Source organism: Drosophila biarmipes, chromosome 2L (genome assembly GCF_025231255.1).
Source record: "Drosophila biarmipes strain raj3 chromosome 2L, RU_DBia_V1.1, whole genome shotgun sequence".
NCBI lineage: Eukaryota > Metazoa > Arthropoda > Insecta > Diptera > Drosophilidae > Drosophila > Drosophila biarmipes.
Window position 1 is genome coordinate 11,612,780 of NC_066612.1, and position 25,290 is coordinate 11,638,069.

Below are 25,290 nucleotides of genomic sequence, written 5' to 3' on the forward strand. Positions count from 1 at the left end.
CGCTTTTTTTTAGATTATATGTGATTGATATGCAGTAGAGGTTGACTTTTAAGAAAGAGGTTTTTTAATACAGCGAATACTTCAGTAATATTTAGGCTAATCTGTTGCGACCAATTATTTAAGAACCTTGAAACGGTTCGAAAGTTCTTGGTGGCTATAAAATAAAAAAAATTTGAAGTATGTCGGAACCTGGTGCTTCGCTGCTTGAAAAATGCGTGTTTTATCTAGCTTTTTTTTCCATAGATGCTGCCATCACTGTTGGCTATGCCAGCTGACCATCTGGATCAGTATTTTTTGGTATTTTCGAGCCAAGCATCCGGTGGCGGGAAAACGGTCAACCTAATCCAACCATGTGCGAGGGTAACAAAAACACCAATTTGCATTAAAAAATACACATGTTTATTGAATTAACCACTTTGTACGTAGGTTCACTTAAGTCTAAAGGTAACTAAACTAGCAGTCGCTCGATCTCCTGCTGGATGGAGGTGATCTGCGACTTGAGCTGGCTGCCCTCGTTGGTGGTCACCGAGCAGGCCACAATCGGCCGGGAAACTCCGCAGGCGCGGCCCAAGGCCTGCTTGGAGCGCACAAAGACGTAGGGCACGTTCTTGTCCTCGCAGAGGAGCGGCAAGTGCAGCAGAATCTCGATGGGCTCCGTGTCGCCGGCCAGGACCACGATGTCGGCCAACCCACGGTTCAGGGTCTTGGTGGCCTCGTTGGCTCCCTTCCGCAGCTGGTTGTAGTTCAGGGCCTGCTGCAGCAGGTTCATGATCTTGGCCGTGAGCTGGGCATCGGCCAGGGGGAATGCCTTGGGGTTCACCTCCTCAGTCTGTGAAAAGTCGGTATCTTATTATCCATTCTCATGAGGGAGGGCTGTAATTAACTCACCATTTTTGGCTTTCTTGTTTGGTATTTTACAGGAAAAACGTGTTTCTAAATGCAACCTCTCGGCTTGTTGCTTCACTGAGGGCAATTTGTTGATTGTTGGAAATTGAATGAACAATTGAAATAGCTTTCAAAACACGTGCGTCGGCGTAGGAAAACCGTTTGGCGGTTGGTCAAAAATACCAAAGATCGAGCTGGTCATACTGAATCTCTTGGTAGCCCTGGTTCAAAAAGACGCCAATAAATTTAATGTTGATTCCGAAAACTCATTAAATCAACAAGGAATCACAATTACCTAATAATTTAATTTTATTTATGAATTTTAACATAGCCTAAAAATATTTTCATTGTCGCTTTTTTCAAAAAGTGTTCAAAGTGTCAGCCAACTTAGTAGTTCTGTTATAGATGGCGCGAAACTAAAAGGTGATAGCAGCTGTTGCTCAAAATTGCGCATACGCCGGAGGCTCTGTAACAGTTAACATTTCTTCGCAGCGTGACCGTTCGTCGTATTTTTGGCATGCTTGCAAACAGGTCCCGCGGCCACACCGCTCAGTCAAAAAAAATTTTTTGAACGTGTTGGACGGGAAACCTCGGTTCGGCGGCTATGCGGGTATTTTTAATCTAAGCCATCAATCCACAGCTACAGTGCATCAAATCGATCGGAAAGTCGAGGCGTACTTCTGAAAGTGTTTTCAAATCGCTGGCATCGTAGTCGTTTAATTGCAAAAAGGTAAATCGAATCGAATGGAATCGCAACGCAAAGCAAAGTCAAAAAACAAACTCAAAAAGGAAACGAACGTAAAAAAATCGATTATCCAATCTGTGTGCGGGTGTGTGTGCCTGTGTGCGCGAGCGAGCACTGTGTGTGTATGCGTGTGCGATTGTGTTTGTTTAAACCACGGGATTTTTTATATGCCCAAATCGAAAGGCGAAAATTTAGCACACCGAGCAATAAAGGCCAATTTAACTAATTTAAAGTGTGCGAAATGTGGAAAAGTGCCTGCGAAGAGAGCGCCGAGGAGAGATCGCAAAATAAAACCAACGCACACACATGCACATTAACTCGCGCACACACACACAGGCGCGCACTCAAGTGAATGTAAAATGTAAAGAAGCAAAGGCAAGGGAAATGAAAAAACAGAAGCCAAAGCAAAAGACAGTGCGAAAAAGCGTATTTAATAATTTAAATAGACAGAAATGAGCGGGAGGGGGAGAGGAAGAGGCAGCAGTGCGTGCGAGTGCGTGAGAGCGAGTGAGCTGGCACTATACCATCAGCTGTTTGACACTTGACACGATCGCAAGTCGCCCTCTCTCGCTCTCTCTCTCTCTGGCTCCCCGCCCCCTCTCCCTCTTTTTATTATTTTTGGAATTCGAGTTTATGTGTGATTTTGTTTAGCTTATTTATTCAGTGATTAAAAGCTGCTTTCGAACCCCCTAAAAAAGTGCCAACAAAGCGCTGTGAGAACAAAACCGAAGTGAGATATCCAAGAGAGCGGAAAGCAGCTCAAAGATCTCGGAAAACTGGACTCTTATTTTTAGCCCACAGCCAAATTTCCCGCTAATCTGTGCCGTTTTCTCTCCGTTTCTCTTTGCAGCTTCTCAAAAATAGAGTAAATCGCGAGCATAAGCAACCTAAAGTGTTAAACCAAATGTTAGTCTAAGCCTAAAGTGTAAACTAGTTTAAGAACCACTAGATAAAAACCAAAACCCTAATACAACCCCAAACGCAAACGTGCTAAAACCAGAATTTAAACGCGTCTAAACCGAGCGCCCCGCCAAAAGCCAAACTAAAAAGCCACACAAAACCAGGATAACCAGCGAAGAAAGAGGGCTCCTGTGAGAAGCTCTCTTTGGCCCCCGAAGGAGCAACCATTTCATCCGCACCGTTGTCCCGTAACTCGGCAAAATAGCTAAGTCCATTTTGCAGTTCCTCAAAAAGAAAAAATCCCATCATAGTTCCTCATCCGGCGAGGGCAAGCTACAGGCGCAGTCCAGTTGCGAGGAGGAGGGCGGAGCGGCAGCGGGAGGAGCGGGCGCGGCAGGAGCGGCAGCAGGACCCACAGCGGACCAGGCTACCACTTCCTCAAAAAGTCCCATCATAGTTCCGCATCCGCCCGGTTCGGCAGCGGATTCCGGAGCAGCAGGCACTAGTGGCGGCGGAGGAGGAGGAGGCGCAACAGCAAGCAGCTCCGGCGACGATCAGGCCCAGGTGTCGGCCAGCGCTACCTTCCGCCTCTCATCGCTAACGGGCACCATCTCCAAGATGGGCAACAACGCCACCACGTCGAACAAGAAGGTCGATGCCGCCGAGACGGTCAAGGAGTTCCTCGAGCAGGCCAAGGAGGAGTTCGAGGACAAGTGGCGACGCAATCCGACCAACACCGCCGCCCTCGATGACTTTGAGCGCATCAAGACCCTGGGCACCGGGTCCTTTGGTCGCGTCATGATCGTCCAGCACAAACCCACGAAAGACTACTACGCCATGAAGATCCTCGACAAGCAGAAGGTGGTCAAGCTGAAGCAGGTGGAGCACACGCTGAACGAGAAGCGCATCCTGCAGGCCATCCAGTTCCCCTTCCTCGTCTCGCTGCGCTACCACTTCAAGGACAACTCCAACCTCTACATGGTGCTGGAGTACGTCCCCGGTGGCGAGATGTTCTCCCATCTGCGCAAGGTGGGTCGCTTCTCGGAGCCGCACTCGCGCTTCTATGCGGCGCAGATCGTGCTGGCCTTCGAGTACCTGCACTACCTGGACCTCATTTACCGCGATCTGAAGCCGGAGAACCTGCTGATCGACTCGCAGGGCTACCTCAAGGTGACGGACTTCGGCTTCGCCAAGCGGGTCAAGGGTCGCACCTGGACGCTGTGCGGCACGCCCGAATACCTGGCCCCGGAGATCATTCTGTCCAAGGGCTACAACAAGGCCGTCGACTGGTGGGCGTTGGGTGTGCTCGTCTACGAAATGGCAGCCGGCTATCCGCCGTTCTTTGCGGATCAACCGATCCAGATCTACGAGAAGATCGTCTCCGGCAAGGTGCGCTTCCCATCGCACTTTGGCTCTGATCTTAAGGACCTGCTGCGCAACCTGCTGCAGGTGGACCTGACCAAGCGCTACGGCAATCTGAAGGCGGGCGTCAATGATATTAAGAACCAAAAGTGGTTCGCCTCCACCGACTGGATTGCGATCTTCCAAAAGAAAATCGAGGCGCCGTTCATTCCGCGGTGTAAGGGTCCCGGCGACACGAGCAATTTCGACGATTACGAGGAGGAGGCGCTGCGGATCTCCAGCACCGAGAAGTGTGCCAAGGAGTTTGCTGAATTCTAGAGGAGCTCTTCGCCAGTCAGCCCCAATTCAAATCCCCTCGTTCTGCAGGCGTCTGCAACTGCAATTGTATCTGCAACTGCTCCTGCTGTTGCCACCGCCGTGGCATCGCGGACCACGTCCTCATCGTCGTTGTCGTCGTCTTGTCTATATGTCTACTACTTACAACTACAACAACTGTAACAGCCCCCACAACACAACAACCGCCACCACATCTGCGTCTGTCTATCTGTCTGCATCTACTCCGCATCCACATTTTTGCCAACATTGGATTTCCTACCAAACACAACAACTTACATCAACGTAAGTATGCGAGACAATATATGAAACGTTTGGGGGTTGTTCAATTTATAGGCTGAGCTATCAACCTTTCGATCCGAGTGTCTTAGTAGGGCTGAAGTAATTGAATAACTTGAAAGCCCCATTCCAAGTATGGGTTCCTCATGCTCTTTTGCTCAGATATTTCACATTGCATCTAGTGTTTAGCTTTTGTAAATATTTTTTAACTAATAAATACCCTAAAACCATTACCAAAACTGAAAAATGCTTTGTATCCAATAACCTATTACTTAAAAGCGATGACTGTCGTTAAAATAGGGATTTTAAAAAAAGCCTTACATTTCATAAATTGAAAATTATAATCATATTTTGTTTTAACAATGTCCTAATTAATTTAAATTATAAAGCTCAGTGAGTCCCAAGAAAAGATTATATATTAACCAAATAAATGTATAATCGAATAAAAAATAGGTACGATTATTTTAAAAGTGCATTTTCAAAGTCTTTTATCTAACTTTAGAGTAGAAATGAAGAAAAATTACAATTGACGCCAGAAGATGTAAAGGGAAAGCCTTATTTATTATGCCATATATCAATCCGCAAGTTCGCTCGGAAGGCTGCTTCTCACCATGGCCGGATGAGATATTTACCCATTGACTGTGCTCCGTACTTTCTCCGGAGAAGGGTATTCAGGGCAAGGGTATTCCAGGCTTGTTTTTGTTTTGACTTTGGCTTTAGAGGGAGATTGATGGACGAGCGGCTTGATTGATTGATTGCTTTCGGCGGAATGTTTTTGCTTGTTCTAGAGGGAGCTGCAAAGTGAGTGCCAGAGAGTTGATTATGAGACAAAGGCATTTCAGCTCGTCCGTCAATTGTTCTGCCCGCGACAGTGGCTCGTACACGGAATTCTTTTAATTAGTTTCCCCCGGTGACTGGGCTTTCATACCACACTCGGATGTTCCCCTGCGGCTGCTGGCCCTACGTGATGTTTTTCGAGTGCGAATAAAGTCGAGCATGACCACTACTTACTCACGGCCGGACCACCAAAGGTCCACGCCATACCCGTAAACATCCAATCACCAATTGCAATAAGCGTCAGAATGCCAACGTAAACGCAAAACCCCAACAACTGGCTGTAATTCATTGGGCTCTAATCTCCCTAACTAGACAACTGATAGTAACGACGCAAAGCAATTACCTTCAAAGGAATTCGCTGTGATTTGAGTGAAGTTACACAGCACTTGTGGGGGTTGTAAATTCCGTACTCATTATACAAGCATTAAAGTTGAAAAGTCAAGTGATAAGCCTCTTTTTAAGAACCCACTCAACTTTTTTCCGGACTCCATCTCTTTTGTAAACTGTTCTGTCTTTTAATTAAATGGCAAAAAAGCTTTCCCATTTTTAATTTCCTGGGAGTCCCACAGTTTTCACACTTGACCCATTTGAAAGGCTAACAAGAAGGGGAGAGAAAACCATGAATAATGTCAAAGCAAAGCGCAGTAAAGAAATATATCTTTTATTTTATGAATTATTCGCCGTTTCTCCCCGTTTTTCGCTATTGCGTGCCCGTTGGCCATTACCGAAATTGTGTTGCTTTTATCAAAGCCAAACGCTGCTGGTAATTAATAAATTATAATAAGTTTTATGTCCAAACATCAAGAGCAAAACAAAAACAAGAGCTGCGTGTGAAAGCCGCATAAAGTTTAGAAATTGTGGCAATGTGAAAACTAACTAACTTACAGAAACGCAATCAAGATGAGTTTGTAAATTCTCGGCAAATGTTTTGGTGGGCGTGCAGCAACTTTATTCCATGGCAGATCAAAGGGAAAAATGCCCGAATACATGCGGTAATCGGCGACCATGACCTTGCCCCGACCTTTGGCCTAGCCCCAAAAAGAGTTGTGTGGATTCTCTCAGCTGTTTATATATGTTTCCCCGCCGATTCCCTTGTATTTCCATGCGACATGTGTCGTCTACACTTTTATTGGCACCAATTATAATCATTTTGTTGTTTCTCCTGCCAGCTTGCTGCTCGAGAAGGCCATCAATCATTTGTTTTGGGCCAAGTCAATTAGAGTCCGTAGTCATGGGTACTAAGTATCGGGCACTCGGTTTACCTATTTACATTAACTCGACGGCTTTTCTGATTGTTTATCAATTCTAAGGAGGTGGGCGGTGCCGCGGGGATGGTGGGCGCTTCGCTATCAGCAGAGAAACCAGCTGGGAGTGGGGTGATTGGGAGGCACGCCCTAGTCTATGATTTTCACTGATAAGCTAATTAAACTTTTGCTTTGGGCTATGGCAACGAAAGGTTTTTGCCTCTATTTTAATACAAAGGGAAGGAGACTAACTAAAAGCAAAGTAATTTCCCTAGAAAAGTATCTATTACAATCGTTGACTAATTAAGCTGAAACAAATGCCAGTTTTCCGTTTGCTTTCTATTTTTCATTTTTAGAGCTCTTTATTTTACCAGGAAAAAACTATTTTCCGTTGGCTTAAAATGCTGTTACAAATTAATTAAATTGATTATTTTTTCCAGAGATTAGTATAAATGCAAATGGATTTGGCAAAATCATATGAATTTTCTGCCTTTTTGATTTTCATACAAAACTGTAGCATTTTCTGATGAATTTTTTCAATAAGCCTAAAGCCTAAAGCCTATTAATTAAAGTAATTCATTTGCCTAGTTGAAGTCTAATTAAATTCTCGATAAACATAACCCAGTTTTTGAGGAGTATCTCCCTGTTGAATAACTTGATTGTACTGCTAGTCTTCTAGTTTGTGGCATTTTGAAGACATTTGGAGCACATTGGAGCCAAAGTTCAGCTCCCAGCTGGGTGTCGCTGAGCAAACTTGTTCTCAGAAGTGCTGCAACACGGTCTCGACACGCATTCGTCGTGCCCCAATAAGCACCTAGACCAAGCCAAGTTTAGTGGCTGAAACACACAAAGAATGCAACTGCCAACGCGCTTTTGAATCTGAGACGTTGTCTGGCCAATTTTGGCTTAATTGCGGAGGAGGTGCCGGGGGTGGAACGGGGGCTGTGGCGTTGGGGCAGATCGCAGACAGCCGGAGACCGAGCGACTAGGCCGGGCAGCCTTGTAACAGTGCCCTCAAATCGGGCTCTTGCCATACCGCACGCGCTGCAACTGCGGCCAAGCCAAGCAAATGGCGGTAGCAACAATAGCCCAGCGACAGCAAGACAATGGTCGTAAGGCAGAGAAAGCAATTAAGTCAGCGGGCGGGGGAAAACCCGGAATTTTCCGAGTATTCAATAAGATAAATGGTTCTGGTTCCCCCGGTGACCAATTCCATTTTCATTTCAGAAGGCAGGGCACTTAAAGAAATTGTGGTTTTCTGCCTAGAAAATGTAGGGTGTTTTTGAGATTATAACAATAGTTTAAAAAATCATTTTTACAAATTTCTTAAAGAGGATTTTCGTAGTTTTTGGTAAAGTTTTTATACAAAAACGTAACAAGAGTTTTAAGATTCTGTCCAAGGGGATAAGATGAACCACGTTACGATGGTCGTTATTAAAATTGGAATACCCTTTAAAAAATGACTATAAAATACCATTTTATGGATTTTATTTGAAAATGGCTTGTTTAAATTTCTATGGTTTAAATTGCTTAAATTTCTATTGGGTTAATTTAAATTGGGTTATAAGTGGTAATTACTTTATTTAAAAATGTTTTTTTGTTTGCTTGCACTCAACAGTATTTATTTTTTGCCATAAGAAAAAAACCTATATATTTATTTTTATATTAAAGCTATCAAATTTGTATTTTTTTTTAATTTTTCCCGTGTAATCCGTAAGAGACTGACTGACGGAGTCAACGCGACGTATGAGCAATATGCAAAGGAAGCTCACGAGAAAAAATAGCGAGAAAGAAGGCAAAGCGAAGCTCAAATTGTATTTTCGTTTTCGTACGCATGAAGAATAAATTAAACGATTTCTGCCTTTGCCCCAACTGTGTTTGTTGATTTTGTTAACTTTTTCGCTCCGTTTCATTTCGTTCGGTTCGGTTTGGCTTGGTTTTTCCGTCTCACTTTTGCAAACTGGTTTCGCATGTGTGTCTGTCTTTTGGGGCTCCCTGGCCCCCTGGACCCCCGGCGATCCCCTTTGAAAATGTTAGGAGTGGCAGTCGCCGAATGCAGGCTATAAAAAGCATTTAAATTGAGACAGCCGCAGCGAGGCAAACTGGCAAAATCATTTAAATAACGCACACGTCGGCGGCAGCTTCGCTCGCCATGTTGTGCTCGTTTTAATTTTTTGCCTTTTTTCACGTCTTTTCCCCTCTGTTTCATTTGTGCAATTATTTTCGTCGTTTTTGCTTTCAAAATTGTAGTCGCTGTTTATTTATTTTCGCTACTCTTTCCCTAGTATGATTATACGTTCTTGCGGAATGCGAGGGCAGCTTGTGTTTTCGCAGCGAATGGGGGGGCGACCCCATAAAGTATGTGTTCTCGATCAGGATCGGTGCATGTGGATCATATGCTTTTCGGCCACTCAATTGTTTGTCTTTTCTTTTATTGATCAGGGTTCTGCTTGTCTCTGTTTCTTAGAATTTACCTTATTTCTGGTAGAAGAAATAGTTCCCGATAAGACTAATGTATCTATCTAATCAATCAATCAAGAATAAATATATTTATAATATTATCTAAGAATTTATCTTGTTTCTGAGTGTGGAAATAGTTGTCGATAAGATTAACTAATTTCTTTTATACAAATTTAACAGAACCGCTCAACATTGTTCCTATAGTTAGCACACTCAAGAGAATGAATAGATTTACTATATTCAAACCAACATACTTACAAATCTTTTAGGTTGCATTCTGTAGAACGCAAAGCAAGCTCGGCAGAGGGTTTTTCTCCTATGCAATCTTTCCACTTGATTAAAGCGCATCTAATGTTCGAGGTACATGCCCATCACGTTCCTATGCGGTGTGTATCTGTGAGATAAACGCGAACTTTTTCACTCATCCCTCCCTCTTAACGCCTGCCATTCCATCTGTCCGTCTGTCCCGCACAGTAACCAGCAATTTTCATTCAGAATTTATGTGCAAATAAAATAGAATTGAACATGGAAAAACGCTGCACAATGAAAATTGAAATTTTCTGTTTTAGTTTTCGTTTTTATACCCCCCATTCCCAGTTGTTTACCGCCGGTTATTTATGGACAGGTGCTATGCACACATGCATTCGACGGAGAGGAATGACTTCATGTTGGATTTTCGGGCGCGACAAAAAATATGATTTCCCGGTCTAAAAAATGTAGACCCAACCTTACAAACATTTTTCAATATTTTCTATCATATTGCTGCGAATTGAAAATTCATTGATTCGTTTTAATCTAGGGTTAGGTATGTAGTGCGGACTTTTGCAAAACAAACGGACATCGTGGAGTGTTGCCCCTCGAGGTCTTATCGGCATGGAATCATTAAAAATACTTATTGACGCCAGTTGTCATATGAGAGAGGTTGTGTTGCTGTTGACAATGGGCTAGAAAACTAAAACAAAAACTTGGGCATAAGCTGGAAACCAAACAACAGCTGGCGACCGACCGTTGGGGCGATAAGAACGAAGACGAGATAGAGCAAACAAAGAGAGTTATTAGATTCATATTTATGCGGTTGCTCGCTCTACAGTTTTCCCGAACTGTTAGCCCAAGTTTCCCAGCATTTCTGGTTTGCACGACACTTTTTTTCCTCCTCTTTTAATTTGTTTTCTTGGGGCTTCTGTGGAAATGGGTTAAGAATATGCACCCCAAGCCAGAAAGGTCTTTGATAAAGTCGGAATACTTTGGTGTGCTAGTTTCTGCCAGTTACATCATCATCACCATCGCTTTGATGCACCCATTTCCATGTGTCCTGATAACAAAGACCACACAATAACAGACGCTCTATTGACTCCCCATCCGCAGCCCTTTCATGTATCCATGAGATACCTATATATTTTCCTCCGATGGCCAACACACAATTACAGTTATAGTCGTGCGTCTAATTGAATTTGATAAAAACCAGGCACAGGAATACAATTAGAATGCGGTCGTGGGGCGGTGGGGTGCTACTGGGGCCACCGTCTAGTTCCCGCCAACTCAATACAATTGACATGTAATCAATAATAATTGTTGTTGTTGCTGCTGCTGCTGGGCTGACATTGAAAGAGGGCGGCTCCCGAGGGGGCGTGGCGTGGTGGTGGGGTGTGATAGGTACTAGAGGCCAGGTGCTAGGTGGCCGCAAATAAATGAATTTATTTTTTTGCCCAGCTCTCTTTGCCTTTGCTCACGCAAGGCGTAATTATTGATTAATTATTTGTGTGTGGGTTTTGTGCCTTTTATTTCTTAAACACTCACCCACTGAACACTGAAAACAAAAGGGGGTTGGGCAAAGGGTCTGCACTTGAACCTTTTTTGCTTTTGCCACTCTGCTTTCTTTTAATTGAATCATCTTATTTGAATCATCAATCTCTCGGGTGACAAAACACTTTAGCCCGCCCTCGTTTATTATGACTTCTTACTCTTTTCTTTGCTGCCTTTAATTTATTCTTTACTTTCCATGTGCTCAATTTAATTGGGTTTATTACGCATGGAAAGGCTTTTGGGTTCGACTGACGTCATTTGCGTACGATCGCGGCACTTGTTGGGCATTTTCTAATCACTCATAAACAATTGCCAAGGTGTCCTTGACCTATAGAGTCGTGTGCAATATTATAAACCCACATCCAGCCCCCCTCGCAATTTCATGCTGCGTTAGTCGCAGCAGTTAGCACTCGAAGGCCGTCCGCTGATAATTTAACTAATTCTATGCACTCACCTTGGCCAGACGCTGGCTGGCACAACATGACGTATACGCAACGCGTTTGCATACATTACGCATACGCAATGTGGTCGCGATTAAAGCCGCCAAGTGTTGGCTTTGTCCTCAGCTGCTGGTGTCGAATGCTGCCAGCAGCAGATAAATGTAATTACTGTCTTATCATAATTACGAGTGAAATGAGAGCGGCGCAGAGATAATAATGGGAAAGTAGCCCAAGGGATGGGGGAGAAAAAAAGCAGCGACGATGGATGGCGATGGCTAAGCTCATCGCTCATACGCCCCAGTGCTCTCCACACACAAACAGCTTCCCACTGAATCTTTCAACCCACTCGAGCCGCGCTCCGCCCTTGTGGCCGCCTCTTTACTTGCATATTTCGACGTTGTTGCTGCCCCGTTGTTGTTTCAAATTTTAATTTTATTTTATTGCAGCGCACAAATTGTGTGCCATGTCGCCGGCGGCGCTGTTGCGTGTAAATCCTCTGCCCACCCTCGTGCACCCCCAGCCCTCCCTTGGCCCTAGTGGCTTAGCCCGTGCGGGGGAGTAAGACCAGCGAGGGCCGATAATGAACCTAATGGACCTTAAAATGAAACTTAAATACACTTACATTTTAGAGTTTTTAACCTCAGACCCAGCTTCCTGAGATAATAATTTTTAAATATTAATATGAAAATGAGATTAAGATTTTTTTAAATGACTCAAAAGTTGTTTAAGTACATGATATAATAACCAAAAGGTTGAATCTGCAACATTTTCAATATATCATTTTTATGTTTTTTTAAGATATTTAAATGAGTCATGTTCCTACTTTAATCTTTCAGATTAAAGTACATTGAAGTTATTTTTATGACCTCTACTTTCCTGAGTAATCTGTAGGGTATTTAGACTGAAAACTAAAAGATCTGCCTACGGTAGTAGGTGCGTTAGTGTGTAATGTTAATTGCCATCATGCGCGCGCAAGACAAGTTGAGTCTTTTAATGGCCACCTCTCAGCCCTGGAACGGCACTCCCCTCCATCAGCCGCTCTCCGAAGCCTTCCCTGCGGGCACCGGTTGACCCAGCCCCGGCAGTCCCTCCTGCCCATCCTGGCCAGCCTGCCCCATCTTGGCCTGCCCTGCCCCTGGCCTTTAATTACTTTCGTAGTTAATTCTGTTACAACAAAAAGAGCGACAGTGGCGGCGGCAAAAACGGTGACAATGTCATTGCAAAAATTGAAATTTGCTTTTAATTTGCGCTTCTGTGTTGTCAGCCCATCAGCTTTCGTGGTCCCCGAACCCCCTGGCTCCCACCGCCCCCTTCCGCTTGTCTTGTTTCCGTTTCCTGTTCGTTTCATTCCAATTCGTTTCGTTGACATTTTCTTTCGGCTCGATGGAAATGTGAAAATGTAAAATTCAGAGGAGTATACTATACGTAAAATTTTCGTTTTAATTGATTTGTCTTGAGGGCCGGCATCGATTTTCCCTTCTTTTTGCGGCCTCATCCTCGCCGTTTTCCCACTTTTCCGCTTTTCCTGCCCTATCACGATGATGTCTGTCCGCTTTCGCTTGGCATGAAAATTGATTTGGTTTCAAAGCCAAAAAGTTTATTGACATTAGATACTGCCGGCAAGAGCCTCTAGCCATTTATTTCTTCTACTCTCCGTATTTCTTTTAGCCCAAAAACTTTTCCACACTTTGATTTACGAGCGATGGTCGAGAGCATCGATGGGCGGGCGCCTCGATAATTGGCCTGCCGATCCCCACTCGCATTCCAGTTCTGTGTTCTTTCATTCGGCAATTTTCCTTTTTTGTTTGCCCTCTGCACTGGTCTTGCATTTGTTTTGTTATTAAACAAAGTTGCTGGTTCAAAGCGAGTGTCTGGCTGTGAGAATGAGCAGAGCAACAAAAGCGGCGAATGTGAATTGCAAATTGCAGATCTCCTTTATTCGGCGTTTATTGAACTCGGAGTCAGTGCAGGGCGAACCTTGTACGCTCCCCTGATTGACCAGTGGCGAAGTCCGAAGGAAACCGGACGAGGGCATTCGAGTGGAAGAGCGTTTGACAGGAATTTTTATTAAAGGGATGGTTGCCAATCGCCAGGGTGGAATGAGAGTTTCGTATGTAGCCGTCTAATTCATGTGTTGAACTTTGACAGCTCTGTTACTCTCTGGACTCCAGACCGTTTCTATTTCCAAGAAACACATTCTGTAATTGATTTGTTCAACAAGTCGGGAGTCATAAGTCGAATCAGGTCTTCTTTCAAAGGATATAAACGACTTTGTCCAATCAACGCGGGGTCCCTGGAATACACTTTTATAAACTTTACAGTACCTTTTATAATTCTGGGGTCCTCAGTTTCCCACATGTGTATAAGGATATTTGACATTTATTTTAGAAATACAAAGGTACTTTTTCAAAATATTTATTTCAAATAAATTAAATTTTCTAAATGAAATGAAGTATTGAAAAGAAGTATTTAACTTTACTTTTGCAAATGTGAGTCCAATGGTGTTTATTTTTTCCAAAAAGTATCAACAATATTGTCTCCGAGTATTTAAAAGTTAGGGGAACTACTTTTTACTTCTTTGAGTGTGCAATTTTAACGCAAAACTAAGCAGTTGACGATGTGCATGGATGTTGGTTAGGCACTGAAGATTGCTGACATAGTTTTTGACTTTGGTCTCGTTAGTTCAACCTTTTCCCTACGTGTGTGTTTAGTGTTTTGTGCATTTTAGAAAAGGCCAAACGACGGCGACCTGGGACTGAAAGAGGAAAACAGGGACTGGTGCTGGGACAACGACACATTCCACTTCTGGCAGCCAAACAGCAAAAGCTGTGTCGGTTCCCTTGCCTCCAGGCCTTGAATATTTGATGGCTACCAAACACAGACTGCATTTTAGAAATGCGTAATTACCGTCAAGGGAAACTCGGCAACTGACTCCTTGCCAGACCAACCTAACCGAGTGGGGAATGTGAAAGCTCGACTGTAGGACAGTCAGTCGAGTGGTCGACTGGACGAGTTTTTCGAGGCAAATGAATGGGCTAACTATAAATAAAGTGAAAAATCGTGAATGGTATTTTTACACCGTTTGTATGTGGGTGGCTTGCAATATTTATAAGCCCCGGAATATGTAAATAACTTGTGTAACAAAGGAAAGATACAAAAGAGTGTCGGGAGTGGAGTATCGGGGAATATTTTTCAGGAGTTTTTTTTTTTGGGGCAGGGCAACAGAACAGCAGCTGGTCGAACACAGTTTTCATCATATTTTGCTAGATATACAATCTCTGTGAAATATGTTCATTTATAGATCGTATATGCATCTACTTATATATCTAAAGATATTTTCGGCTTGTCCACTGTGGCTGTCTTGCTTGTTGGCTGATTTATTGAAATGGTTTTCGTCTTTTGCGCCAGGCTGTGAAGGGGCTGAATCAAGAGAAATATCTTCTTATATAAATTAATTTATTTTTCATATGATTTAAGTATCCGTTTTTTTCACTCTCATACCCGTTCGTTATAAATAAGTATATTTTGATTGTTCTTTTTGGCAGCAATTTTGTCATTGCGTAGAGGTCAAATGTGTTGCCAAGATTCCACCTGCCGCCATTCCGTTTTGTATCTTCTAGCTTGGCCCTTCCCAAAGCCATTCAACCGCGTTCTCAGCCAAGTTTGAAGCGCTCGGAAAACTTGTTACACCAAATGAGTTTTCAGATTTGTTCGGGGCAACTTTGAATGTTTTATGCAACACCGAGATTTTATGAATATTTCAGTGGTTCCCTCGCACGTGTACTCTTCAAGCCTTTATAGTTTAGTATCAATAATAAATAGGCAGACTTTTCTTACATTAAAGTCGGTCTTTGTTTTTTGGGGGAGCTTCAAGGGCAGCGTCGATCGGTGAAAGTTGCGTCCATTAGTTTTGTTACTTGGCTCACGTAATGTACCGCCCCCTCCTGCCGCCTTGCAATCGCTTGTTGGCCATAATTTTTCGGTTTTCGGCCTTATGTAATTCGAGACAAAGGCAGACAAAAGATCTCTTGTAAATTCAATGCCAAACTCCAGCGACTCACATACGATACCTCGGCCGGGTACACTGCACTGCACCTCTCCGGTTTCGCTTTTGGATACCCGAACGTGTGTATCTCTATCTACAGGGCTACCTTTGCGTGGGTGCAGCGGCAGCGATTCAGTGACGCTTTTTGTTTCAGCGATAAAGTGCCGCCTGAAAATATTTTTTATCTTGTTATTCTTTTTTCGTTTTCCTTTTTTTTTTGTGCCAGTGGTTGAGTGTGTGCTTCGTGTAAGAGATTTAATATAGCACGCTGCTGCGGCCGGCTTACGTCATGGGATGCCCATGGCTGGGGGTGGAGCAGCGAAGCATGTGCCGTGCTGATAAGGCGAAAAATCTATAAAAACTTTTAACATGCCAATATGCCCGGGGACATGGGAAAATTTCTCCAGCCCAGTTTTTCCACTGTCTCTGTGGGAGCGGTCGGCTATAAACCGTTCGATTCAAGTGCCAATAGCGCAGTTATCGTTCATCAGCCTGGATGGCAAGAACCATCCTCAATGCTATACTGTTTTACAACTTGATATAAGCTTTTTTTGATAGGTCATTACCAGGGGTTGAATTACATTTGTTAATCGCCATATTAGTAGCCATTAAAAAAGTTACTACCCCACCTCATGAGCCTTAAGTTAGTGAAACAGTTTAAAGCACACAAAACCCTGTATTCACAAGTCCAGTCACCCATATACGTTCACTCACCCTAGTTCTTTGGTTCTCTAAACTCACAGGGACGTCCTTGACCCAGCTGATTGCCCTGAGCCCGTTGAGAAACTAGAAATAGCCACACGCCAAATTAAACATATTAAAAGAATCGATTCGCTTTGACTTTCGGTAGTTTTGTGTGCTGAACGAGTTAGTGGGTATGCTTGAGCTTAATTTGATATGCGGCAGAGGTTAAGAAACCCGAGTAGGAAGTGTGGCGGGGCCCCGAGTTAAGGTTGGGTGGCTCTGGGACCGGACCGGATCGGATCGGAAGAAGTCAAAGTCGATCGAGACGAGCTCAATAAATTGTGAATTATGCAAATGCATGCTTGATTGAGTCTGCAGACACAACTAACTCTTTTTCCTTGTATCTTTCAGCATTTCCCTGCGTCTTCAAGTGGGACAGTTTGAGCAAACACAGCCGGAACAATCTTTTCATCTGGCGGGTGTGCGAAGCCGAGTGGAAGGACTTGGAAGGCGATTTGATTTGCAATCCGGATACCGAATCAACAAGATATAAAAACCGATAAAATAATGACTTACCCATTAATATTCATTCATAACATATAGCGTATTTAACCACGAGACTACAGATATTTAGTTGTAAACGTAGCTTAGTCTAAACTAAAGAATACAAGAGAAACCGATAAAGAACCAGCAACAGAAGCGAGAGCAAAGCGATAGTGAAAGTGAAGAATGTGAAAGAGGAAATCCAGGAGAATTGTCATCTAAGCCAGGGCTAAAGAATTTCATTTCGATTCATTTCGATCGATCGATCCAGATCGGTCACTCAGTCAGCTGCAGCAATAACAAGTTGAGAGTATAAAACGCTTTAATAATTTTTAAATAAAACACAAAGGTTAAATTTAACACAAAAATTATGGCGCACACAGTGTGCTTGACAAAAAAATGGCAACATCAACAAGCAAACAAAGAAGCAGGCCAATCTTACGATAAATTAAAGGTGTTATGTGTAGGGGAGAAGAGCAGAAACGAGTTGAAGTCCTCGGAAAAACCCAAAGCCAGAGTCGCCAGGTGACAAAAGTGAACCAGGTGACCACAGGTGACCAGTGAGTGAAATCAGTAGTCCGCAGTTGACCCCGCCTTCCCGCTCAGCGAGCTTGAGTTCACGCAGCCCCGACAATTTGGCGTCTTTACCGCAGACATGTCTCTAGATATTTATATATATATTCGCGTATATAAATGTTGTACAATCAGCGACGACGTGCAACAATAAACCAACCGCCCGCCCCGTAAGAACAGAACCACAACCAGAAACATATTCGGGAACCATAATCAGAGTCCAAACACCTACCTATCCATCCATCCACCACTCGCAAGGAACCACATCAACTACTCAGAACTCTAAAGCAAGTAACAGTAACAACCACAAGATAAAAGATACATTTGAAACGCAGCAAGAAATATATAAAGTAAAGAAAACAAATCTAAATGTTTAACTTTAAGCCACGTAAAACAAAAGGAAAAGAAAAGAAAACAAGCAAAAAAAATCAACTGAAATTTGTGTGTATAAAACGTATAAAACTTAGCATTAATGAAATTAAAGAAGAAAGCGGATGCCGAAGATGTCGACGGAGTCATGTCTATAGATACACAAAGATTGAAGCGTTATACTTACCCAGAGCAGAACAAAGAGAATATCATGTGCTAAGTATAGTAATTTGGAGCAGACAGAAATGAAGAGGAGAAAGAAGAAAAAGGCAACTATAGCAGTTATATTCAAGTAAATATCGATCGGATATCGGAGTATATTTATTGTTTCGTTACGTGCGGAGAGGTGTGGAAATCATTTTAGTTTGCCTGGCCTCAGGAGATATCGAAATCGTTTCCAAGCCACCTTTCAGTTTAAGTGGCACCCCTTCGCACTGCTTTCCCTGTTATTATTTATTTTTAAAAGTCAAGACTTTTGAATTATGTTGTTGTTGTGAGAGGAGAGGTATATAAGGAGCGCGAGCAACTCGGGATCGTAACAAATAAAATTAATTTATAAATACCTTTTATGTTTTCTATGATTATTTGTTCAACTAGTTGCGAGACAAAAGTCATAAATAGGCGTTAGTTAAGCATCTAAATTTAATGGTAAATAAAAGTAAACAAAGCAAGAGAAACCGAAATCAATCGCGTAAGAAGGCGGTGTTTGTAGCCACGAAATGTTCACATCACAACCAAATTGTCTCCCCTTTATATGAAACATACACATGTTTATGTGTTTCTGATCAGTTTGTTTGAGGAACTATCGGCGATCCTTTGAATTGTGTCCATTGTCAGTCACCCACACCAAAAAAATGAAGAAAAATACAAAAAACACACGGACAAAACACATAAGCATATTCTGAAAATAATCTACGTAGTCTGAGCATAAACTTTAATGTGGATATATGAAACTAAATATATATATTCGAAACATATGTGCAGTAAGAGAGCGAGGAGTCGATCTTTAATTTTGTGCAATTTTTGTTTTGTGTTAGTTAACTTTTTACGGTGACTGTTGTCGGCACTGTCCTCTAAGTGTGCAGATACAGTATCTGAGGAGCCCAACCTGAGCTTTACTATCTGACTAACGATTTGAATGCTTTACGTTCTTGTATTAAAGATACATTATGCACTACTTTGTACTACTTTTAATATATCATCTATCCTTTTTTTTACTCCCCAAGCTTTCCCCTCAGTCAAAAAGTTTGTTCGGTTAGGTTAGCCGGAAGGAGGAAACCTTTTCGTTGTTGTTTCATGTGAGTGCGTGCGAGGTACATATTAACTGAATAATATATACATGAATACTATATATGTGACAGGAACCAGAACGCAAGAAAATGAGAAAGCAAAATTCAAGTTATTTAATTTAGTTTATACATTTAAGTTTATATAGCAAGTGCATATATATACAAATATATATATATTTAAAACCAACAAATAAGATGAGAAGTCTTAAAAAAACAACAAACAAAACAACCAAACAAACACAACAAACAAGCATACAATAAAAAACAAATTTGCGAAAAAGTAAAAGAATTATAAGTATATCGATGGTTTGAAGCGGAGAGGAAGAGAACAAGAAAACACAAAGGATAAGAAACAAACAAAGAAAAAACCAATAAAATGAATTTGAAATCCTTAAAAAGTATATACACAAATAGTGGGCGTTCTTATTGAAGTGGTGGAATTCGGGGGGACTTGTCACGCCGTCTCGAAGTGAAGCCGGAGACTGGAGATTGGTATGGCTAACAGCCGTCCCTTACCTCGTTCTGGTCTGGCTCAAGGAGGTTCCCAAGCGAGTGTGTATGCCAATGGAATTTCATGAGCAAATTCTGAAAAGAAAAACATCTGTGCTGCACATTCCTTACCATTGCCCCCTTTCGATTGCCCGAGGTCTTTCCAAAGCTTTAGAAACCTTAGATGGCAGATAAAATTAATCAATTTTATATAAAGTATATTTATATTAGATTTTTTACGAAGCAACTGCTTTGGTTGTATTTATCAAATATTTATTTCTACTGCAAATATCTTCCATTATATAAAAATAGATTTAACAAAAAAAAGGTAGGTAAAATTAAAAGCTTCGGAAAGTACCTTTACCATATCTTTACCAATATTGCTTAATTGTACCTGAAAGATACTTTGCAAGCTGGGTTGTTATTTGGCTTTGCATTTTTTAAATACAAATTCTAATTTTCCAGTTTTAAAGAACCTAAAAACAAAGCAAACCTAATTTTGTATCCCCTTTTCCTGTTTAAATTTCTATATTTCTGTTCAGCTAAGGTATGCGCATTTCCATTTTCATCCGTATCAATTTAAGTTGGTCTTCTGGTTCCATATTGCCAAAGTTTCGGACCCGAAAAACAAGTTCCAACCAACAAGAACAACAAAGGAAGCGGCAAAAAGAAAACTCAAAAGGACTGCGGACTGTCAAAAAGTTCTGCATAATTTTCGGTTTGTTTCGTTTTTCCTTCGCTTCCGATTTTCCACCACATACACCTATGTGTGACACACTTGCCGTCGGCTTTTCCCCTTACATTACACATTTCAGGGCAAAAGCGAAGGGAAATACACAGAAAAGAAGGAAAATACTGTTTTATTTGTTTCCTTGAATTTGGCTGCAGACAAATGCTGGCGTGTGTACACGCTATGTGTGGCCCAAACACTATCGAACCCCCGTTTATGCATATTTATATGGAATGTGAGGTTAGGGCGCATGCATATTTATATACAAAGTGAGGTTAGGGCGAGGGAAGGAAGCTGAGGGTCTCAGGTTATTTATAGCAACACTTTTTCGGCCAGGCTCGCATTAGCCTCTTTGGCTCCGCCGTCCACCGTGGTTGCTCCTTTCGCCAAGTTTGTCCCTAAGTTGGCCAGGACATGCACGAAAGGACAGCTAAGCAGCTTTTATGATTTGTGTGTGTGTGCGAGTGCGGTGGGCCTGGGGCAAGGGAATTTTCCTTTATGCAGGCCAGCGACGTGAAATAATAATTCCCGACATGGCCAACTGAACATCGGCACGGGCCCTGTGTGCGAGACTTCAAAGACGAATTTCCCCTATAAGTAGACGGCTCCAGACCCCATGGTAATGGGAATCCGGTTCGGGAAATGCGATGAATAGTTGGCGGAAATTCGGCTTAAATTTGATGCAAGAGTTGAAGACAGGTATAATCAAATGCCACTTGGCATTGCGGGTCTTCAAAATATACGTTATGTAAGGGTGCCATGGAAATGGCTTTCAACAAAAAGTCAGGCAAGGGCGCCACAGCAATCCCCCTAGTGGCTTATAAATAATTTTGTTTAAGTATTATGAGCACATGCTGATTTAATTAACCAATGCAATTATTATCTAACACTGTAAAATCATTAAATCATTCTGGCAATGATTGGTTTTCAAATGCGGTATCATCGATTACCAGTTAAATGCTTGTATCATTAACGAAACCTTTGACTTTAAATTATAAATAAATACCAACCAAATACCATTATATGTGTAAATTATTTATGATTGTAAGGTACCCAATATTGAGTGCCCTTTCAGTAGAGTTCACTGTACGACACCTATCCCCACCCCCTCGAGCGCCTGGGTGGATTGTTTTTCTGGCTTGCCTTGCAAAATCCAAAGGGAGAAGAAAGCGAAACGGCTCTTTTCAATGTGTCACCGTCTTACCAATTAGATTCCCACCCCACCAACCATTTCTCCAGCCTTTTGTGGTTGAGGAAATCTATATGCATGTGGCCTGGACGTTTTTTTTTGCTTTTTCTGTGTGCCCCGTTGTCTGTTTCTGGTCTTTGTTGCCATTTGTGCTGGCCCAGCAAAAGGTGGCAAGCAATTGGATCTGGTAATTGGAAAATAAGTTGAAAATACGTTTAACGAGATGCGACTAGGAGGAGATTAAAGCGGCAAGGACACTGCTGATGTCAGGACTTTGAACCTACCTGGGATAAACCTAATGCTAGTTTATAGAGAAGAATAATTAATTTGAAAAATTCACAAGAACATTTTCGGCGCACAAATGAAATGCTGCGCATAATTTATCTGCGCATTTCTAAGACTTAAATTCTATATTAATCACGAAACTATATTTCGGATGGGCGGACTTAAAATTGCCATAAATCGAGCAGAGCATTCCGATGGCGATTGGGCGCCCATTCCCGTTTCAAAAAGCGACTAAATGTATCTATATATACTACCGCAAAGTGCTGGCAGCTGTGCAAACACATTCCGAGGGCAGGGCACTCAGGGAATGCTGAGGAGAAATGGTGACAGAGGTTGGACACAGGCACGCGTTAATTAAAAGTCTATTCATCAGTCTGAGTTGAGGCTAGGGAAAGCCAACTTTTAAACAGAGCATCAACGGGTTAAACTTCGCAAAGTGGCAGAGTGCAAGCTGTGGGCAAAGATTGATTCCCTGTGGCCTGTTGCGTTGCCAGTTTCACTTAGTTTCCCGCTACTCTGTCCCCTCCAGAAATCTGCCTCGCAAATTGAACATACATATGCATATGTAACTCCCCCCAAAGCGACCCGAGTGGAACCCGCCGTCGAAATTGGTACCCGCTCGCTCGATAATTGTTACAATTCACTTTGGCTCCGCCGCGATTGCTGGTTGCATCATCTGGCAGAACCCAGTCGGTGCACTCGGTCAATTTTTATTGCCATCGTAACTTTTTGGAGCCACTGCATCCCGTTTTGGGTGTCATAAACATTGGGATAAGCCGTTAAGGGAAAAGGTACTTACACAATTTTTTACTTAAATAAAAAAGGGTAAATTTAAATTTATTATTGCATATTTAAGTAGTTATAATTTAACAAAATATATTATAAAAAAATGTAAGGAAAATATATTGTACAAAACAGTCGAAAAAGATCAGGAATTTAAGTTTTATAAAATTAAACTTCTATAATTTGATAATTACTTATTAATTTTACGATTTTATAAAATTTCCTTCATTATTTATTATTTTATAAAAAATTGTATCACGAATATTCATTCTAGCATGAGTATAAACTTTTTACTTCCCCATTTTTGTAGTGCACCCAGACCCCAGGTGAGCGTCTCTAATTAATTATTAACAAAGCATTGTTAGCATTGGATATTGATAAATAACAGCGAGTTCTCCGGGTCTCTGCGGGAGAATTCGCCGCTGACTGGCGGCCTGGACCCGATTTGGATGCAGCTGAGTCAGCTCGAGTTTTGAATTCATTTTCCGACTGGCTGCGCACACAAAGTGACAGCACCAACCACCCCAGCCCACCCGAAAGCCGAGACCCTGCCACCCAGCCACCCACTTTCCACTGGAAGGGGACTGCGAATGCATTCGACGTTCGTAAACCTTTTTGTGGCCGCAACTTTTACGATCCATTCAGCGGTCCAGACCCCTCGCGTTCGAATATGTGCAATTATTTCAGTGAATTTACTGGTAATTGGATGAAAAGTTGCTCGGGGGACGGGGCCGCGGAGTGAACTGGAGCAGGGGAAATGAACAAAAGCTCGCTCGAGAAGTTGTTAAGTACAAATGAGTAATTTCATAATATGCAAATTCATCGCAAGTGACTTTGCCTTGTGCCTGGATCTAGATGTAGCAGCAAGTATCTTTCGATCATTGGAGATGTTCCCTGCTAATTCCCTATGAGTAATAGCCAGCAAATTAGTCCAGACAAGCACGTACGACGCATATACACACATAAAATCACTCATAAAATTCTACAAAAAAGTCTAGAAAATCAGCTTAAAATACTTTCGGTATATCTGCGAAAAATATAAAATCAACCGCATATTTTGTCTACATTATTTTTGTTTATTTATATAAAAGGCTTAGCGTATAAAGATCGAGAGGCCAGAAAATGTTGAGGACAAAGAAATAAATTAAAAACCCAAATTTTCTAAAATAAAAAACAAATTTTATACAAACTCAAAAGATCAGGGACTTGTATACCCAACGTGTTTGCCTGTATCCAAATATACTTAGAATCGTTTGTTTTAGCAGTTCCACATAATTGTATTATCAGTTCCATAAACTGGAATTTTATTGACCAAACGTTATTAACAAATTAGAAGGCGAGGGGATAAGCAAGCAACGGGAACTGAAAATAAAAAACATTGTGTACCTAGCAAATCAGCGGGGGTCAGGTAATTAAGGCAAAAAAAGCTTTCAAGTATCTCACACGGCGAAATTAGTGTGATAATTTATGTCAGATTACACATTCTATTTCTATTTTTAATCTGTATTTTTCCCATTTGATTTAATTTGGATCAAAATTAATTAAGTTACACTTTGCTTAGCAATTCAGATTTGTAAAAAATATGCAGGCTACATATGAGTGCTTTAGAAGACTTATTTATACAATGTTCTATTTTTACCACGACTTCTAACTTTATTGTACTGCTAATTTGTTTATGTTGTTATTTTCCAGACAAAAATATTCCTTAAAGTCTGACCGAAACGCCTACAAACTGATTAGAGCCCGCACATAAGTAAATAAACATTTTCAGACTCTTGGATTTCAGTATCTATTTTTCAGTTTAGATTTCTTTTTTGTTAATCTTCTTAAGTGAAATCATGAGTATCTCTCTCTGGGGAATGGTCATTAATTGATGGACAGAACTTGTTGCCAGTCTGTCAGTTGGATATTCAATCATTCAGCCAAAATATTTTGGTGGCAGTGCGCTTGCGTCAAGTGAAAAAAACGAAAAGCCAGAAAGGAGTAAAACCAGAAAAATTTTGGAAAGGGAAGCTTTCCTAAAATGGACCAAGGCTGGTGAGCTAACCAATAATATTTGCAGCTCATGAACGGGGTTTTCCCTGTTGGGAAAGCATTTCCCCTGGCGTCCCAAATCTTCCCACACTCACTCACACAAAAACAGAAGTCAAAATTTGTGACAATTACGTCAATTTCGCTTTGATTTGCCTTCATCTATCTGTATCTGCATCTGTATCTGTAGGAAACATCATCTCGACGTCTTGTGTGTGTATATCTGTATCTGTATCTGTACCTCTGTATCTGTATCTCTGTATCTGCAGCGCATCTCTTGGCCAGCCATTCAATTCATGTTCACACGTGTGTTTATTTTGCTCCGATTTTGAACGCGGGGGCGGCATGTCAGTCAAAATGCGAAGGGGCCAAAAGAGGGGAATCTGCGAATTCGTGTGGGTTATGCGAAGAGTTACGGCATTTGTGGCATTGGCTTTTGGCTGTTATGCCACTCACATATTTTTCACTCCCATCGAGTGCCATTAAATAATAAAACAAATTTTAATTCATTTACACATTGGTAAAACGGGGAATAATTATAGTATTTTTCGCTGATTACACTTTGCGGTAAACGATGGACATTTCTTTTTGCATTTTTCAATTTCAGTGAATTGTCAATTTCATTTCAGTTGATTGGATTTATTTTACTAAGTGCCTGCGGTTGTAAATAGTTCGCGGTTGGTTCTGTTTCAGGACATATCAAATGTGACCATGAGCCAAATAGCCGTATCCATCAATCAATGGTGAAATTTCAGTCCGTCCTTTTAGTTTGCACGTCTTATCTGTGGACAGAGACCATCAGACAGTTTTGCGGGTTCAGCAAAGTGCTGAATCATGCTCAGCGTTAATGTTAATGCAAATAATTATTTTCGAGGGGGCGCGGGGCAATCCAATCCACCAGGTAGGCAATGAACGAGTAATTAAGGAACGTGGCCGAAAGCAATAGCAACAAGCAAAGCGAAAGCAGACAAATGTCGTACAGCAATTTTCAA

At 41.9% G+C, this 25,290-nt stretch overlaps 2 protein-coding genes across 2 annotated transcripts; one reads left to right on the forward strand and one right to left on the reverse strand.

Annotated features, from left to right (window-relative positions):
- Positions 1-376: 376 nt before the first annotated feature.
- Positions 377-1,077, reverse strand: LOC108032409 (NHP2-like protein 1 homolog). Its single transcript, XM_017106229.3, has 2 exons — positions 889-1,077; positions 377-829 (listed from the first exon to the last, which is right to left on the reverse strand). Exons 1-2 carry the CDS (start codon positions 889-891, stop codon positions 449-451), a joined length of 384 nt encoding a protein of 127 aa, XP_016961718.1. The 5' UTR covers positions 892-1,077; the 3' UTR covers positions 377-448.
- A 1,710-nt stretch (positions 1,078-2,787) lies between these two features.
- Positions 2,788-19,192, forward strand: LOC108032601 (cAMP-dependent protein kinase catalytic subunit 1). The gene is made up of 2 exons (XM_017106528.3): positions 2,788-4,510; positions 16,429-19,192. The coding sequence occupies exon 1, from the start codon at positions 3,149-3,151 to the stop codon at positions 4,208-4,210; it is 1,062 nt and encodes a 353-aa protein (XP_016962017.1). The 5' UTR covers positions 2,788-3,148; the 3' UTR covers positions 4,211-4,510; positions 16,429-19,192.
- The last annotated feature ends 6,098 nt before the right edge of the window (positions 19,193-25,290 follow it).